Here is an 18,201-nt window from a genome sequence, read left to right as displayed (position 1 = left end):
TCGAGTCATTCAATGTCCTTTTTTGGAGTGAGGGGCCCAAAACTGAACACAGGAATCGAGGTGCGGCCTCACCAGTGCCGAGGACAGGGGTGAGATCCCTTCCCTGTCCCTGCTGGCCACGCTATTGCTGACACAAGCCAGGATACCATTGGCCTTCTTGGCCACCTGGGCACACTGCTGGCTCCTGTTCAGCCGGCTGTCAATCAACACCCCCAGGTCCCTCTCTGACTGGCAGCTCTCCAGCCACTCCTCCCCAAGCCTGTAGCGCTGCTGGGGGTTGTTGTGGCCCAAGGGCAGCCCCCGGCATTTGGCCTTATTGAAACTCCTCCAGTTGGGCTCAGCCCATGGCTCCAGCCTGTCCAGGTCTCTCTGCAGAGCCTCCCTGCCCTTGAGCAGATCAACACTCCACCCAACTGGGTGTCATCTGCAAACTGACTGAGGGTGCACACGATCCCCTCGTCTAGATCATCAATAAAGATGTTAAACAGGAGTGGCCCCAAAACCGAGCCCCGGGGGACACCACTCATGACCGGCCACCAACTGGATTCACCACAATTCTTTGGGCCCGACCATCCAGCCAGATTTTTACCCAGCAAAGCGTGTGCCCATCCAAGCCATGAGCAGCCAGTTTTGCCAAGAGAATGCTGTAGGAAACAGTATCAAAGGCCTTACTAAACTCACCTAGTGTTTGTGAAAGTGTTTTAGAGCCCATGACAACTGGGGGGGAAAAAAGCAAAACAATAAGAGAGAGAAGAAAAATATCATAGCTTAGCAAGTCAACATCTTCCACAAAAACAGGCTTCCCACAGAAAGTGCATCTGAATCAAGCTGCCAAGCTGCAGAAGTAGGTCAACTAGGTTATCCCAGGAAGAAGGGGAAAGTATCCTGGGCACTATGTATAGTGGCCAGGGTGCCCGTGCAACCATTGCACCATGCCAGACAGACACATCCTTGGAGGTCTGAAAACAGATTACTGCAGCAACAACAGAAAGCGTACGAAAGTTAAGAAGCCGATTACCACATAAGCCAAGAGATGAGGCAAAAATAAGGTGAGAGGAGTGTTATTTCCATTGTTCCTCAGGAAAGAACTAGCAGTATCGGTGCCTCTGTTTCTTTAAGGCAAGAAAACAAGGACTCTATCTGCAAAGCAATGTCTTACAGGGTGAGATTTGGAGTCTGAATGGTACAAATTATTCTGGAATTATAGAGCCACTGAAGAACAATACAAGTGCTAAGAGAAAAGGGAAATATGAGGCTACACTGGGGAAACCTATTGTCAGTGGGACCTGTTCAGCCATTTAGCAGTGCCTCAAGAGAAATTATAAATACCTCATACCATTAGGTTATTTCTAACAGTGCCACCACAGTGCTAGCAGATATGCTGTACAGAACAATCTTGGCTGGGGAGATACCTCCAGTCGCAAGTCCTCCTCCTCCTTGGCTCAGCGATGCCACCCACCGGCCGCAGGCATTAACGCAACACGGCACTCGGATACCAGGCCAGGAGCTCCTCACTCCATCCCTGTGCTTCCATCTTCATCAAGAAAAGTCTTTTAACCACTCTCTTTCCTGCAAAGTGAGGCAGGGACCTCCAGTTCTCTGCAGCCTTCAGAAACTCCGTTATGGTCTTTCCACTGGAGAAGAAGGATTTACTGAGTCAACAAAATCCTTCTGACAGAGTATCAGCCCTTGCATAAATCTATTAAAAGACATGACATTCAAAGTGAAAGAGTAAGGATGTCACTGTCAGCACTTACAAAGTCATAAAGGCAAACACATTGCCAAACTTCTCATGACAGGTCATTGTCTGCAAGGAACAAATTGCAGTGAGATGTGATGTTCCTTCCCTAATCCCTTAGAACAATAAATAAAGAAGGATTTACAGCCCTGTAAAACATGAAAGGGAGATTATTCAGAGGACAGGGGTCTTCATTCTGTTAGGCTGACAGACACGACCCTTCTAGGCTCAAAGCATCTTATGACAAGACCTCCATTAAGGCACAAAGTATATATGCATCATCATACCAACACAGATGAGATTATGCAAGACTGTTGCTACATCTAATGCATTTTTCTTTTGACTAGAAAAAAACTTAAGCATGTTGGCAAGGTGCAGAAAGCATTCAAAAAAAGAATTAATAATTCCCGTATCAGATTTTTGTAAAGTTCCAGACATTAAGTCAAAGCTAGGTAATTGAGAAGAAACAACCATCAAACAAAACCTCCAGGCCCTTGTGCAAACTCACCTAAAAAAATGGTTAACCATGAGTAAGAGAGACTATTTTATTTGGAGCACCTAAGATACATCAACAAAGAGACAACTCAGAGTGGAAATAATCAAGTGAAAGAAAAAAAAATTGAAATATATGCATCCATGTTGTATAATGAAGATAGATGTGTATGCATGGATAATCCCTCTCAGCCAGTTTCATATGAAAGCATATCAACAATTAAAAAATAAAGTCTTTACAAGTTTGGCAGTACCTTCCCACCAGTGCAGCTAACACATCTTCCATCAGGGAAAGGGCTGAACACACACCTTCTGGAAGAATTCAACGCAGTGACTACCGCAAGCAGGTAAAGGCTAACTATTTAAACAAGTTCAGTTTTTATGGCTGCTATGGGTATAGGAAGTGCTCTCAGAAACTGCTCAGGATGTTAGTGAATGCAGTAGCTTTCAGGAGAGCAGCAGTAAAAACGGCTACACAGGTAACCACTGCCAACTACAGGTGCAGTGGAGGAAGGCAGGTGTAAGACATGCAGACCATTGCTACCAGGTGATTCCACTGAAATTACTTCCTTTAGAGAGCTGCATAGGGAACGTGGAGCTATTGCACTGGTTTCACAATCAACTGTTTTCCATCTCTCTTTAAAGTTTCACTTCCACAATTTTGATGCTCCAGTTGGGTAAAAGTCTGTATTTAGGAATAACCAAAAGCAGGCATTCAAACAACAAAGAGGTTTCTCTCTGTGGATTTTGTCAGTTGGGTCTGAGCTCAGCTCAGCCGCAGCATTAGATTATTGTATTTCACAACAGAAATTCTGTATTTCTACAGAACCCAGAGCCTTTGCACACCTGCATGACGACCAGTAGCATTTCAAGTCATCCCTGCAATGATGCTAGTTCACACAAAACACGGAAACACTTAAGAAACAAACATTAGTAAAGCCTGGATTTGTATTGACCATTGGATCACATGTCAAAAAAAGACCTGGACAGCTTTATATTCTACCTTGCCAGCCCTGCTACACTCTTCAGTGAGACAGAGAGATGTCATCGTCCCCCTTCTCCCCCATCTTGCCACAAGAAGTGCAACCGCCACAGCGTTTTTCACAAAACTACTGAAACACTAGAGAAACAAAATTCAGCTACCTCACAAAACCCCAAATTCGTCTGGGACAAACCAACAATAAGTCACTGCTTTTAGCAGAAGTACTTTACTAGGAATGCCACAGAAGTTTATATTTTGTTGTGTTTGTGTTTTTTTAAATTAGCATACTAGCAAAACCAGAAGAGTTCACAGGCTCATTCATTAACAATTCTCCGGTTTTCCTTCCACAGATTTTATTTCAAGAGCAGTGTGGTCAGAACTTCAGACGAAGAGAAGCATGTTTTCTTTCAGTCTCCAAATTATTAATCTCATCAGATTCAAACCTAACAAAAATTATAGACTGATCAATAAATCACTGTGAACTCTTGAGTTTGCCAGGAAACACTACTCCAAGATTTATCATCTTTTTGGCAAGGCCTGTGCTGTCTTATGAAAGACAATCTTCAGGTGTGGACTAGTCTGCATGTATCAGTCAATGCATAACAACGTTTTTATTGCAGATTCATTTCTTTCTTCTAGAGGACTCCTCCTTAGGAGTCAGCCATTCATGTACACACAGTGTGAGCAGGAACGGTCTGCTTTGAGGATAGCTAGAATTTTCTGTCCCCTTCCTTCTCTTTAAAAAGAGGATTCCTTACAAGATGAAACCAGAATTCTCTTAATCTAAGAGTTCATTCCTACAAAATACCAAGAGAAAATTTAGAAGTATTTCATAAGTCATATCTAAAATTACTTAGAGTATCTAACAAATTAAAATCCAGAACTGCAAACAGATGTGTATGACTCATCCCATATTTATGCACAAACTAAATTTTCTCTTAATTACTTGCAAGAATAAATCTGAAAAAGGTATTTATGATTAACTGAGGTACTGATATAGTTGGAGGAGTGAGGGGGAAAGAAGCTTTCCAGCACACAACCCCTTTGACATCTTGTTTAAAAATATGTAGATAATTTACTTGTTCATGCTTCAACAGACAAACTAAATATGAATTGAAAGTGAAGTCTGAAACAGTACTAATGAATTTATGAAACAAATAACCTCACCAAAAAAATGGAACCCCAATGCCAAAAATCAAAAAGAAAACAAATTTAAAATAATTAAAATAAAATGAAATAAACTTAACTGTTGCCTATAACAACACTGAATTTTAGAACTGAGAAATGAGAAATACGGGGTTTTTTTTGAGAACTGCAAGTTTAAAATTAGAAGCAGATGATATTCAGAACTACGTAATTTTGTTTGTTTTTAACAGCTTAAAAGCTTTATTTTGCAGTCAGTTATCCTTTTAAGGAAAACGTACAGCATATGAGAAAAGTATATTATGACATCAAAGCAAACATATTTCAAAATACTACAGCATTAACATAACTCACCAGTATTATAGTATCTTTTAAGTTCCGTGCGTCTGATGTCTTTCAGTTGATTGTATTTTTTCTTTTTCTTTTCTTTGTCTGGAGCAGTTTCCTTTTCCCCAGCAAATTTACAGTTATCTTCAGAGGAACTGATTTGCTCCAAAATAACTTTACTTTCATAATCTTTCTCAGGAGGTGTTTTGGAAACAGGAGATCCAGGAGAACTGGCAGAGACACTCTCGATGTTTTGTTTGGCTTGCCTTTTCTTTTTCAAACTATGCATAAAGAAAAAAAACCACAACATTAAGATGTAGCCAACTTTTACAGACAAGTTAACTCACTTGCTAACTTGATTTTTAAAAAATGAATTAAATATCAGAATTCCTTGCAATTCAGTAAAAAACACACACTTTGCATTAGTGACTTGGTAACTAAGATTATCCTACAGCATACTCTTCAATGATATCATCATCTTAATGATATCTTCTCAAGAATATCAAAGAAGATAATAAAGTTTTTACTGTTGTTTACTGAGGAGGAGGAACAGGGAAAACGAAACAAAAAATACCGAAAAGTTGTTTTGTTTTAAACCATCATATATCCAAATGTAGATACAAGATACTGAATCATGTTTTCAAGATGAGGCTTCGAATGAAATAAAACCTCAGATTATAATGTATTATAATGCAACAACTAACATAATTTCACAGTCAACTGCTCCTGCTTTATAAAGCTACTTGTTTTGATATAAACTTGTTATTTCTTTCCATTTTGTCCAAGGTCATCTCCCAGTGGCCACCTACGCTACTTCACATCTGTTCTTGCACAACCCACACCAGCTGGTACTCCATGTGCCACCCAGCAGCTCCTTCCACAACACAACGGATGTAGCCACAAACTGCTTGTGCAGGAACATTTTCCAGCTGCTATAGCTCTTCTGAGAGAAATCTTAATGAGCTGCCTATAAATCTTTCAACTTATCACTATAGCAACAAGAGTATTTTCTTTTAGAAGACTCCTTAAAGCACAGCACAAGTGAGAAAGAAACTTTAGGAATCCTAACATGGAATTTTCTGCTAAATCACCATCTCTGGCACTGCCTTTGCTTAGTAAGAGCTAAGGCTGACTTTACAGGTTGAGGGTCAGTGTCACTAAAATAGTCCTCAATTAAGAATCACTGACACATACCACATAAAATGAAAAACTAATCTATCTAATGGTCCTCCTCTCCAGTACATTAACTTCTTAGCTACAAGGTACCTAAGGGAGGGAGTAGTATATTAATCTTCTGGATGCTAACAACTCTGTTATGTGCACAGGAAGAATTATGCATAGAAAATACAGGCAATCAATGACTCACCACAAATGGGAAAAGGTTACATGATCTCACAGCAGTAGTTTATGTTAGGGAAAAGGTAATGCATTAAGTTATTAATATAATGCAGGAAATTCAAAGATTCTTCTTTCTTTTACATTTATATGCTATCAATATATCTTTTCAGGCTACAACATAAAAATAAATACACAGAGCATTGAAAATTATAGTAAGACATTTCAGGCTACACTTTTTTTTTAAAAAAAAAAGAAACATCAGAAACAGTTCCCAAGTTTAGAATACCCAGCTTGGGATCTCTGAAAAGAGTCAGTTTCTCAGACCACATGTGACCAACACTTTGCAGTGAAACATTTCAAAAGATTGTCTTGCAAAAGCTCTATCACACATGTGTGTATACGTATTTCTCAAATTCTTCCCAAAATATGATAGCAGATTCACATTCTGCAGCCAATTTAGTGAGTAGTAGTTCATACTCTGCACAGGCAAAATAAATTTAGTATGTCAAGTTTAGAAACTTTACAGATCAGGTCCTGACTACACATGAGAACAACTGACAGATATTTAAAAGGTAAAAGTGAATATACCTATATAACAAAGTGTTTTGTTTAGACTAATGAAAATTTGTGTATGCAAAGGAAGCTTATTTTTTGACTAATAAGCCACAGTCCTGATCAAAGGCTGCTGTAGCAACCACAAAACATTACAGACACATTGCATATACAATGTCTATATTTAGCCCTGGTAGAAATCTTTGCAAAGCAGCCCTCTACACTGAAATGGCATATCCTTACCATGGTTGTACTTGATTCCAGACTTGTAAATAAGACACATCCCTGACTTTTTACTCTAGTGACTTAACGACCTTCCTGTATGTGCGCTTATCACAGGGTACCCAAATCATGTGCTTCAGTAGACAAGAACTGGCAAGCACCCACTGGCAGCTCCATTTCTACTCACACCGCATGAGAGACTTCTGTCCTTAGATTCCTAGTCTATTTGTTTTGATCACAAACTCTGTTAAGTAAGCTTTCTGTAGTATAAATGTAGTATCTCAAAACAACAAAAAAAGCTGCTAATGGAAACATAGAACCCTTTTTTTGAGAGAGAAAAAAAAAAAGAATAAATGAGAAAAACCTCTCTAGAGGTCAACAGTCCTCAAGACGATACTAACAGCACTTTCCTTAAAACATACTCATTTGAACTAGAGTTTTCAAAGTTGCCCCTGGCAACCTTAAGAATAAAGAGCTAAACCAGAACTGGTCCATTAGTGATAGAAAGAAGGAAAGCATAAAGGACAACCTGCACTGACTGACTGCAACTTAACTGACTGATGCTTCTCCCTGCAGTATTTAATCTTGCCCGATTCCCACATACTGCAGCCCACCAAGAGCTCATCACACAACATCCCCAGCACACAGCTGTTGCTGTGGACAGTGCCACAGGCACTTTTTAAGTAAGAGTGACCAAGAATCTGGGCAACTCTATAATTTCTATTCTGTCCTCAGGGGAGGCATCAGATTTTCAGATAGGGCCAAGCCTACTTCTCCTGCCCACTGCTCTGTTTCAAGGCAATGACTATCCAACTCTGAAAACAGCAACCTTGGCGCTACAAAAAGTACCAGATGAGGACCAAGTATCCACAACATTCACCACAGGACTCAGAGTTACTGCAACTCTGCCTAGGGTGCAAGGAACTGAAGGAATTAATGCCTCATTCATTGACACAGAAAGCCTCAAGGACAAATTGTGGCCTCTGTGGTTAGTCTAAGGAATTAATTGTCTGCCTAGGGAAGTGCAGACTGTATTGAAAGGTGCATGGCTCTGCTCCCTTGCAGTTGTATAGGCAAATTCCTTAGATAAGCCTCAAAGTAGGGAGACTGAGTAAAACCGTATGTTCAGGTTAATGCCTACACCTTAATTTATTACTATAGCCTTGAAGAAGAGCTAAAAAACTGGTAATAGATAAATAACCAGCACCAGATGGACCTAAGCAAAAACTGAGAAAAAAAATAAAGGTGAGGCGAGCACAGCCACCGAACTCATGGTTCACCTTTTTTCTCACAGAAATAAGTTCACGGAATACCTGCCTCTCTTGGTCTAATATGCTAATCAGCTGATAAGATGAACTTAAAAGGCCACAGAAAACTGCCGGGTGTGTACCCACAACCCAAGATTACCAGACCTGAGACAATGCTGGAACCTAGGGGTGGTGATCCAGACTTGACTCTCTTTCATTTCTTTTTCTTTCCTTTCCTTTCTTCTCTTTCTCACAGATTTATAGGACACCACATTGCTTATTATCCTTTTCCAAGTTGAAGTTGTTTCTACTGTAAGTAAAACATTTTAGCCAGTCGTTTGGTGTCATTTCACCGTAATCTAACCCAAGGGGATCACAGAACCTTTACGACTCTCTGGGCTCCCAGTCTGGGTCATAACATAGGGTTATGATCTCTGCTGTGAAGATGCTGCTTTTAGAGGTCTCTAAGGCCTGGCCAAAACTAGCCCAAATCCTCCACTTCACTCACACTCGATAAACCTCAATTATAATATCCCAGGAAACCTAAACAAGCCTTCAACAGCATTTTAAACCATAAAGCAGCCTCAAATTTACTAAGATTTTTGACATTATGTGCCTGCTCTTAGTAAAGCAAATACAGAGTCCTGTATACATACAAGGCAACTCATTATTAACACACACAGGAATAGTGCAGCAGAGACTGGGCTGCAGAGGACACAGCTAGAGGGTTTACTGCATGTTAAACAAAACTCCATTCCATTGAGGCACCCCGTTCAGCCTCCACTCACCCATCTGTCATACTGACCTGCACATCCCAGCAAGGCAGACTGGGCACCCACACAAGCTGCCAGCCCCTCTCCTGCTCAGATTTCAAGCCCATCACCTCCTGAAGAAGCTGAAGGCTGAAGGGTCTCATCAGCTCTTTTCCCAGGTCTCAGGTACTTCCCACCCTTCATGGCAAGAGCTGCCATGGAAGATGGATTTAAGAATACCATTTCTCAAATTATTTCCTTTTTCAACTACTTTGGAAGATTTTGAGTGGTTTTGTTCAGTTTTAAAGGAGATTTCTCTGAATAAAACCATTAGGACAAGACTGAATGTTGGTTATGTGAGCAAAAGGGAGCTGAAGGCCAAATAAATAAATAAACAAACACCCTCAGTTTGACCAGTGTCAGATTTTGCCATTAAATCAACCTTTCAGAGAAAACAATGTGCATCTTCTCCAGTAAATGGAGAAGGTGTTATTGCAGTTGATGTTTGGTTTTCAGTATCAGAGTCAATGGATATATTGTGTCTCACTAGGAGAGTTGCTGGGAGAAGGAAGAGGGAAAGAGAAAAAGGGAGGGTAGGAGAAACAAACAGCTTATCTGCAAAACCACTCTGGTTTCTGAAGTCCTATACATCTGTAAATTCATTTGGACTCCAGATAACATTTTTCAAGCTAATTTGTTCTGACAGGCAAAACATTTCTTCTGAATTTATATTCAGAATTTATATATTATATGAAGAGGCATCCTTCTACAGCTCCTCAAAGTGTTTTCTGAGCAACAACTGATAAGCCATTTTCTAAATCCGTCCAAATACAGAGTTTCCCAGTAAAAGTTTTCAGTCTGTTACTGTGCACAGGAGATGGCATGGGGGCTTTTCCATTGAGTCCCATGAGAATCAGAGAAACTCGTTCTTAATGGGCACTGTGAGCTGACTGCAGGGACCTTTTGGGCATCTACCCTACAGAAGGAACAGGGAGCAGAAACGGTCTGCAACACAAAGACCATTCTCATGCCATTTAATAAAGACTAATGATCTGAAATGGACATAATCTCAGAGTAGGCAGGTAAAAACACAAGGTTAGCAGTGCTCACGTAAATTAATTTGCAACTGACTGCTTAATAGCTTGGGCACTGACTTACAGGAAAAGAGCCAGGAAAGATTTCAAGAAATGACCTACTTCATCTTCCAGATCCAAGTCTATTTGACTGCCTACAGAAGGCAAATAAATCTGCATTTTCAGAACAGAATTGCCTGAATTTCCCATTATACTAACAAGGTTGGTGGTTAGAGTAAAAAGAAAACTGATTAGAGAAAGAAGGGGTGATGTTATCTGAACAACTTTCATTAGAAGGCTGCAAGCAACTAGTAAAGCTATGCAACTCTGACACTGAGACAATAGAGAAATGTAAAACTGACAGGTTTTTTTCTAGAAATTCCATTTGGTTTGGTTAACACTTATTCAACAGAGTTGCCTAACAAAACAATTGAATAGGACCTCATTTGATAAATAATAAATCAACCATAAACAAAGAGCACTAGGTCCACATTGAAGGATGTTCTAAAAAACTCCTAGGATAGTAAGACATGATTTTTATGATGTATTACATCAGTGAAAATCATACAGCATGGACAACTCTTGCTTTAGAAAAAAAAAGCATCTAACAAAGTGGTCTTCCAAAAAAATGTAAAAAAAAAAAGAAGGGGGAAGGGAGAAGAAATCTTCATTTTATCTTGAAGCTGACACAGTTTTCCTTTTGGGAAATTTTCCACAATGTGCATCCTCTAAAATGTGCCTTGATATCTGGCATACAATCAGCTTAACATCCTGCACAGCACAAACAGATCATGTTCTACAAATGGCTGACTTTTTTTAATCCGTTTATGCATATATGCAAGAAGATTAACAGATCTTGTAAAAAAGAACTTTAAAACACTTCAAACATCTTAATCTCTTTTGTTCTCATCAAGATTCTTGTTATTTTACTTTGTATACAAATTGATATACACCCCAGTTATTTCATTCAGAATTAACCATTTTCATCTTAATTAAATCTCTGCACTCAATATAACATGTACTAATTTCTTTGTACCCTACAGGCCTTTCTCCACCCATCCAAAACAGCTAAATAAATCAAAATTTTGACATTTAAAACAAACTATGTACAGAAACCTTACAGTAAAAATCCCCATTACACACCCACTGGTCTGATCCTACTCAGCTATTCTATTCCAGCCCACACAGACCATCCATCTCCGCTTCACCCAGTTCAGCGCCAGCACGACTTGGCCAGCTCTGGGCACGGCTGTGCTCTCATCCCATCTGATGTAAACTGACAAATAAGCAATTTCAGATAAAATAAATCATTACTGTTTGCAAAGCCAAAGGAAGTAAGACTGCTTGCCGGACCGTAACACTTTGCTCCTGACCTCCTGAGTGCAACTTTAACTTCACAACAGAACGGAATACAAAACCCTTCATCCTTAGAAAGAAATCTTCCTAAACCTAAACAGCATCCACCCCACAAGAAAGCATGCTCCATGAAACACTGAACATGCTGGTATGCATCCTGTTTTGGAAATGAGCAAGCCATAAGGCTTACTATTAAAACAAGATTGCCTATTAAGGCAAAAATAAGGGATGGCACACTTTTTTAATCAGAGATTTAAACAATTAACTGCAGGGGGGGAAAAAACTACATAAAAAGTAACTGAAACAGTTATCAAGGACAACAGCGTGGTTGCAGTATGGTGGTTGCGGACACTGAGAAGCATCCATCTTCTGGATCTTCTGTCCAAATGACACTCAGCAACTGCAGAAAGCTCTGATATTAGTAGCACAGGTCAAAGCTGGAAATTTCACTTTTACTGGAACTCCTGTTACTAATTTACAACAAATACCAGCACCAGGTTTCACACATGATCAGTCATCAGCAATGCTCAAGAACGAAGTTGGCATGTTCCAAAGAGTAAAGTGCTGTACTGACAATCAGGGTATGCCCATTTTCTTCCTGGTACTGCCATTAGCTTACAAAAACAAGTCACTCTACCTCTGCTTCATCATCTGTAATGAGGAGGGAAGTATTCGTAGTAAAGCTGTTCTGGAATTTTAAAGACATTGTACCTTCTGATAGAAAAAAATTCTCAGATTAAATTAAAAAGTTAACTTTTCCTCCAGTCTTCTGACTGATACCAGGTTGGGGGAGGGGAAATAAACACAATTTCCCAGGGTAAAACTCAATAATTTTGAGCTGTCAAAATTTTTATTTTCTTACTTTTAAGAATACAATGTTCCCATGAATCTTATTTTTCAAAGGCAAAAAGTATCCCCATCTTTCCTGTTTACTTAGCAAGAGAGGTTATGATGTATTCATCACTCCATTACCATGACAGCAATTTAATAAAATCTTTTCCATAGGGAAAGGATTTTGGAAAGCTGTTTTGTTTGATTTAGACATCTATTTAATTCTTTCTCTTATAACCTCAATTACTGCAGGCTCTCAAAGAACAGCTTTAGGCAGAAAGAAAAATGAAGAAATCCTTCACTTCGGATGACTCCTTTAACTTTGCCTGAAGTTCACTTATCAGGCTTGTTCAATTGAACAGGCACCACAGATCTATTTTGTCACAAATACCAACTTGACTCTTACCACACTCCCATCCTGCTCCTCCTCCTCTGCTAACAATGCCAGATAGTTTCTCCTACCGTGGTGTTCATTAATCACCCCAAACCGCTCCTACACATGCAACAAATTCTTCCCCAAGTGGCTCAGCAAGACTCTCCCTTCACCAAAGCCCGGGCCAGGGAGGACCGGCCTTATCCTGTCACCTCCACCCAGTGCTAGGCTCCAGCTGCTCTCCCACCCTCAGTGCCAGCTCCAGGAGCCACCGCTCCCCCAGACATCTGCTGGCTGAAACTGTAAGAAGGGACCTGCAGTTACACAGCAAAGGAGGATATTACTGAGAAGCTGCACGGATTCTGCACGGGAGAGTCACACCATATTAAAACTATTAAGATTATCTGACGAGAACAATAAACACATGGTGATGTGGCTGGCTGAAACACATCGATTCTCCCTGAAACTTTGATAAACTCCTTCCCTGACTCAGCTGAACACTCTTCAAGAAACTCAACTTCCATGAAACAAAGAGGAAGGCCTTTTTAAATTAGGAATTGATTAACACATGGAGACAAAATGCAGGAATTGAGAATGACAGACAATGACAGGGTACATGGAGAGCTGTGGGGGATGTGTATCCCTCCATGCAGTCATCGCTGCACACCTACTTTCTCAGATCAGGTTAAGTGCCAAACTTTTCCTGATGATACAGAGCCAGATTCAGTATTGATTAAACTGACTGCAAACAGTCAGAAGGGAATTTAGTGCGCAATAAATGGCAATAAATATTTACAACGAATTGATGAAACAGTAGATGAAAATCATCTTTTCAGTTAAAAGCAAATTTAAATTTAAAAATAATTTAAAGCAAAAATCCATGGGAAATGTGTAATACATGATCCAACAGTAATATAGCTGGAACCCACCTCCAGGAAAAAAAAATCTCAGGGAATGGTATTCTAGTATTTCTTATATGAGAAGTACCAAGGGCACCACGATAAATTCTTTTAAGAAATACTTTCAGGTTAAGTGAAATGCAGCTAAAAATAAATAATTTAGGCATGATGTGTTTGCCAAAGATCTAAACAGGTACAAAAAGCAACTATGAAAATTCATCATGGCAGGGCCTATGAAGGATTACGGAGAACAGAGTCACAGAGATACAGCACTTTTTTTTTTTCTCCTCATTGGGTACCTACACTGCAAATTGCTAGAAGCCTGTACACCTGTGGGTGTACTCATGAAAACACCTGCATTCACTCACTTTTTTTTTCCTCTTTCTCTCCATTTTTAAGCATCCCCAACTGGCCCATCAGCAATAAAGCACAGTGAGTGCAGTGGTAATGGTGCAAAAAGCACAGCAAAGGAGGAGCACAGTACTACCCAAGGAAAAGAAAACTCAGCTCAAAGCTTGCAGCTCAAAGAAGTGTTTTAAGCTGCTTCCATCAACAAAAGAAACTGCCTCTCTCTGCTCACCATTGATACTGTCCCCAGGAGTTGTCCCCATTCTTGCACACAAGCATTTATTGCAGCTCCATAGGGACCAGATCTGGAAAGTTCAAGTGCCAATATATAAATTAATTTTTTCAAAATCAAATCACTCCCCCACTAGATCCCACTTGCCTGTGCTACCATTTGTATCAACATAAAGGAGAAGGCCAAAAGAGGAGACGAGACTGCTCCTCCAAGCAGCAGTGCCAGTTCAAAGACACTTTGCCTAGACCGAAGGGCTTGTTCAAGCTACAGCCTTGTTTGTTCTCTGTAACATTAGGCTGAGATCAGCAAAAAGAGTGAGCCAGAAAGCCACACCAGACACAGGCCACACCATGCCCAACAGACCTCTGGACAGGAACACTGAGGCGGTTGTGGTGTTACAGATTGCCATTGATTTGTTACTGATTTAAGTGGATGATTTTGGACCTTATGATGAGAAATAATCATGATTAAATAATCAAATAGAATTTTATAAGAATATTAGTTTTATAAAACTCAGAGAATAATTGCATATTGTTTTAAGTAACTATGGCACACTGTGCAACCATGTAACCATCTATGCTGCTATTAGCTCATCTGTAAAATCTCAGACCAAGACCACATGGGCCACATAGTTCAATAATCTTGAAATAATACTTCATTGTTTTGCATGTCAAAAGGTAGAACCTTAGGTAAGGTTAATAGAAATTAGAGAAAATGAACTGTAACAACCTGCCTATCTCTGCCAAGTTATAAAGAAACTAGGTAAAAGGTAATTCCAAAGGGGAGATTGCAATAACCGACCCATGGACCACTGACTCTTATTACACCCCAGACCCATTTCAGGACTTCCGTGAGCATAACCAGAAAGAGGCGTGGATATTAAAATGATTTACAGGAATTAACATGTTTATGTATGAGCACTTGATTAATATGTATTACTGTATTCTATATAACCAGCATGTTATATGAATTAGGTGTGCATTCTTGGCAAGACAATTCCCCTACACACCCAGCGCTGCTAATAAAGCAGCGTCTGCTTGTCTACATCACATTGGTGTTGATAAGTTCTCTACACCAGTTTTGGTAAGTGGCAGCTTCTTCCCACTTATCCAGAAAAGGTGCTTTGATGATGGGAAATTTTCATTAAGGTTTCCCAAGGGCTGGGAGACAGGCAGCTTCCCCTGCTGCAAAAAGCAAGAAAACAGTAACTGCTTCTCCAACAGCACCAGGAAAAGAAGAAATAATTGTTTTTTTCATAAAGATCATCTTAATGTTGAATAAGTTGACTCAACTCAATAAGTGAATTTACCTGGCAAACTTTGCTGACTGCCAAGGTTGAGGGGATCCAAAAGTAACCATGACAAAAGTAAAAAATTCAATTATTTCTTTATTTAAATGACCACTAAAAAGGGTATCTTAGAGAGGCAGGGGAGTTAAAGCACCTATCTCCATTAGTTTTTACTTTTATTTACAAAGTTACTTTGAAATTTAATGTTTAAATGTCAAGGCTCTCTGCATCACTGCACCATTCTGTATGGCATGAAAATACACATTTAACACACATAAAAAAAGAAAAAAGTAGTTTAAAAACAAAAAAACATACAACTTTTTTTATTATTATAACAACAGAGAAGACCAGAATGAGAAAAAAAGGCACTAAAAAGGAAGTCAAACTAATGGTTTTAAATGCTAACTTTCATGATGACCCAAGAATGCCACCATGTATTTCTCAGGGATTCTGCATCTTGTAAGAGATGCCGTGCACATGCTTACGAACAGGTGGCAAACTCATCTGTTCAGGAACAAATTTACAGCAAGATTCACCATGACACAAATGGAGAAAGATTCTGTTTAGAGTATTTCGGAGTAATTGTTAAAAAGAAATCTCAACCAACCCACCTCATGTCTCAGTTCTATGTTTGTATTCATCATTCCCAAACAACTTGTAACCTACTCTGCATGTTGAGCAGTTTAATGGGCTTTCTGAATAGAGTTCTCATTTACTGACACTCACTCAGTAAAGAGGAAATACCCAAGTGTACTGAAGATCCTCTTACATTGATTAAAGTTCAAAGAAACACGCAGAAATGTTGATAATGGGTGGGGGAAAAAAAAGGAACCTGTAGTTTTATGTTTGGAATAATGAGTGATGTTGTCACATACAATAGACACTTCATATGTGAGAATGATAATCCCCCTCCACCCAGAGGAGGTATTTCCATCAAAGTTTCTATACAAAATAATATGGCACCACCTTTTCAATACTATGGTCAAAAGATCATTAACCATAAGTATAAAAATGACACGACAGGGTAGGGCTTGTCTACGTGGGACAGTCAGATGGCATGCATGTACTAGTGCAACTTCTCATATGTGTATACCTTATGCTAAAATGAGTATTTGGCATGGTCTGATACTTTTCAGTAGCCATACCATTATACTAGTGTAGCAGGTCCTTCATTATATTTACTGTAAGAGACAAAATGTGTGTTAATTACTATATTAAAACCTCTGAGAAACTCTAAGACATAAAATATTATTTATGCTCTTATTCTTGACTGAAAAAATAGTTTGGATTTTCTCAGTTACTTTTCACTTTAAACATACAATCAAAATGTTTATGAAGCGGAAGAAGCAATTACCAAAGGGGAGAAACAAAGGCAAAAAGTAAATCTTGCCCTCTGTCAGCACGCTGAAAGAGGCAAAAGAAGGACATGAGGTTGTGCTTCATCTCCATGTTCTTAGGACTTTGAGTCCAGAAGGTTCCACCCCACTTCAGGCAGACATTGAACTAGAATAATAAGCTAAGGAAACCAGAAACTTACAGTGCTCTTGAATTTAATCTTATAAAGCAGCCCTTCTGCTTAACCCTGAGTGGCCTTGCTCCCAGCAGCAACCACATGCACCCAGGCTGCAGTATGACTGGGAAGTTAAGCGCTGCCTCCTCCCCACAGAAGCAGAGCAGGAGGGCGGCAGGGAGAAGCAGGCCAGCTATCATCAATCCCCTGCCTGCGTTCAAGGACAACGGCTTCCCAGCAAACTCGGCTGGCTAGTTGGAGGCTGATAAGTCTGGTGCTCTGCGACACCCTGTCCTACCGGTTATCACTGTCCAGCCTTGCCCATTCCCTTCTGGGCTGGGAAGGAAAGCTTCCTCCAACACGGGCTCCTACCTCAGCTACCGCAGGTAGGTGGGGAGCAGCTGGCCTCCCTCCCTTTTCCCTTGCCCCGGCATTTCACCCTGCAGCAACAGTGCCTTGGACTGGCTCCCACCACCCTTGCTACAGCTCTGTTTCACTGTTCTGTTCTTAACAGTATGAGTCTTCATATGCATAAAATTGCTTAAATGAGTCCGCTCACGGGACTAGAGTCATATGCTGTAGTTTTAAGCCTCTGTAGGACTGAAAAAAAAAAAAAAAAGGCAGGGGCGTGGGGTGTTTGGCAGCATTTGTAACACAAACCACTTCTATAATAACAAAAAAACCCCCAACCATCCCAACCTCGGGCAAGCAGAACTGCTACATGCAGCACCTGCTGTGGTCCACGTGAAAAGAGGAGCATCATCTTTTTAACACAGATATTGAACATACAGATAAATCTTCTGCTTAAGGAGATCTGATTTTCAGATTGTCTGATTGAAATGTGATTAACATCTTGAAGCCATATAGAAGCATTACTGAAAGCAAAAAGCCAGCAACTGAGAGAAATGCACCGTTATGTCAAAAATATAAAATATAAACTAAGTTTACCTGTGACTGGCTAAGTGTTAAGTCTATGCCCACGGAAATAAAAGCAGCCACTCCAGTAAAACAGTGGTAGAAAACTGGAGTTATTATCAGTGTATATTAAGTGCTATACAAGACAAGTTCTCTGTGCCAGAGACTGCTGTCTGACAGAAAAATATTCAGTGCATTAAGACATTCAGAGCTGATTTATGGCTCATTTACATTACAAAGGTTTTCCAGTATAAGGACAATTCTCTCCCTTCTCCCCAAATTCCTAAACCGTTCTGCTGCTCTCCTTGGGATTTTCTCTCACACAAATCAAGACGACAAATCCCACAGGCCTCAATGGAGCATGAGACAGAGCATAGCTAACATTAAATTTCAGATGATCCTAGGAAACACTTGCCTGCTCAGACTACAGAGTAGGACAGAAAAAACAAAACAAAACAAAAAAACCACCACAAACCAACACTTACAACCCACTTCCCCATAATCAGGCTGGCAGGAATGGGGTGGGGAGAAATGCCTTCTAACATTCAGGCTGGAAGCTGGATTAATGCTGAGGGCATGAGAA

General features: G+C 40.0%; 1 protein-coding gene across 6 annotated transcripts in view; it reads right to left on the bottom strand.

Moving 5' to 3' along the window:
* The window catches only part of NCOA7 (nuclear receptor coactivator 7), a 105,570-nt gene that overhangs the window by 49,867 nt on the left and 37,502 nt on the right, over positions 1-18,201 (bottom strand). For all 6 annotated transcript variants that reach the window (XM_074896254.1, XM_074896256.1, XM_074896253.1 and 3 more), the window contains one exon: positions 4,710-4,963. In XM_074896254.1, coding sequence (XP_074752355.1) covers positions 4,710-4,963 — 254 coding nt within the window. The remainder of the gene's footprint in view (positions 1-4,709; positions 4,964-18,201) is intronic.

This window comes from Athene noctua, chromosome 1, assembly GCF_965140245.1.
Source record: "Athene noctua chromosome 1, bAthNoc1.hap1.1, whole genome shotgun sequence".
Lineage (NCBI taxonomy): Eukaryota > Metazoa > Chordata > Aves > Strigiformes > Strigidae > Athene > Athene noctua.
Note: the sequence above shows the minus strand (reverse complement) of the source record. Positions and strands in the feature narration are given on the sequence as shown.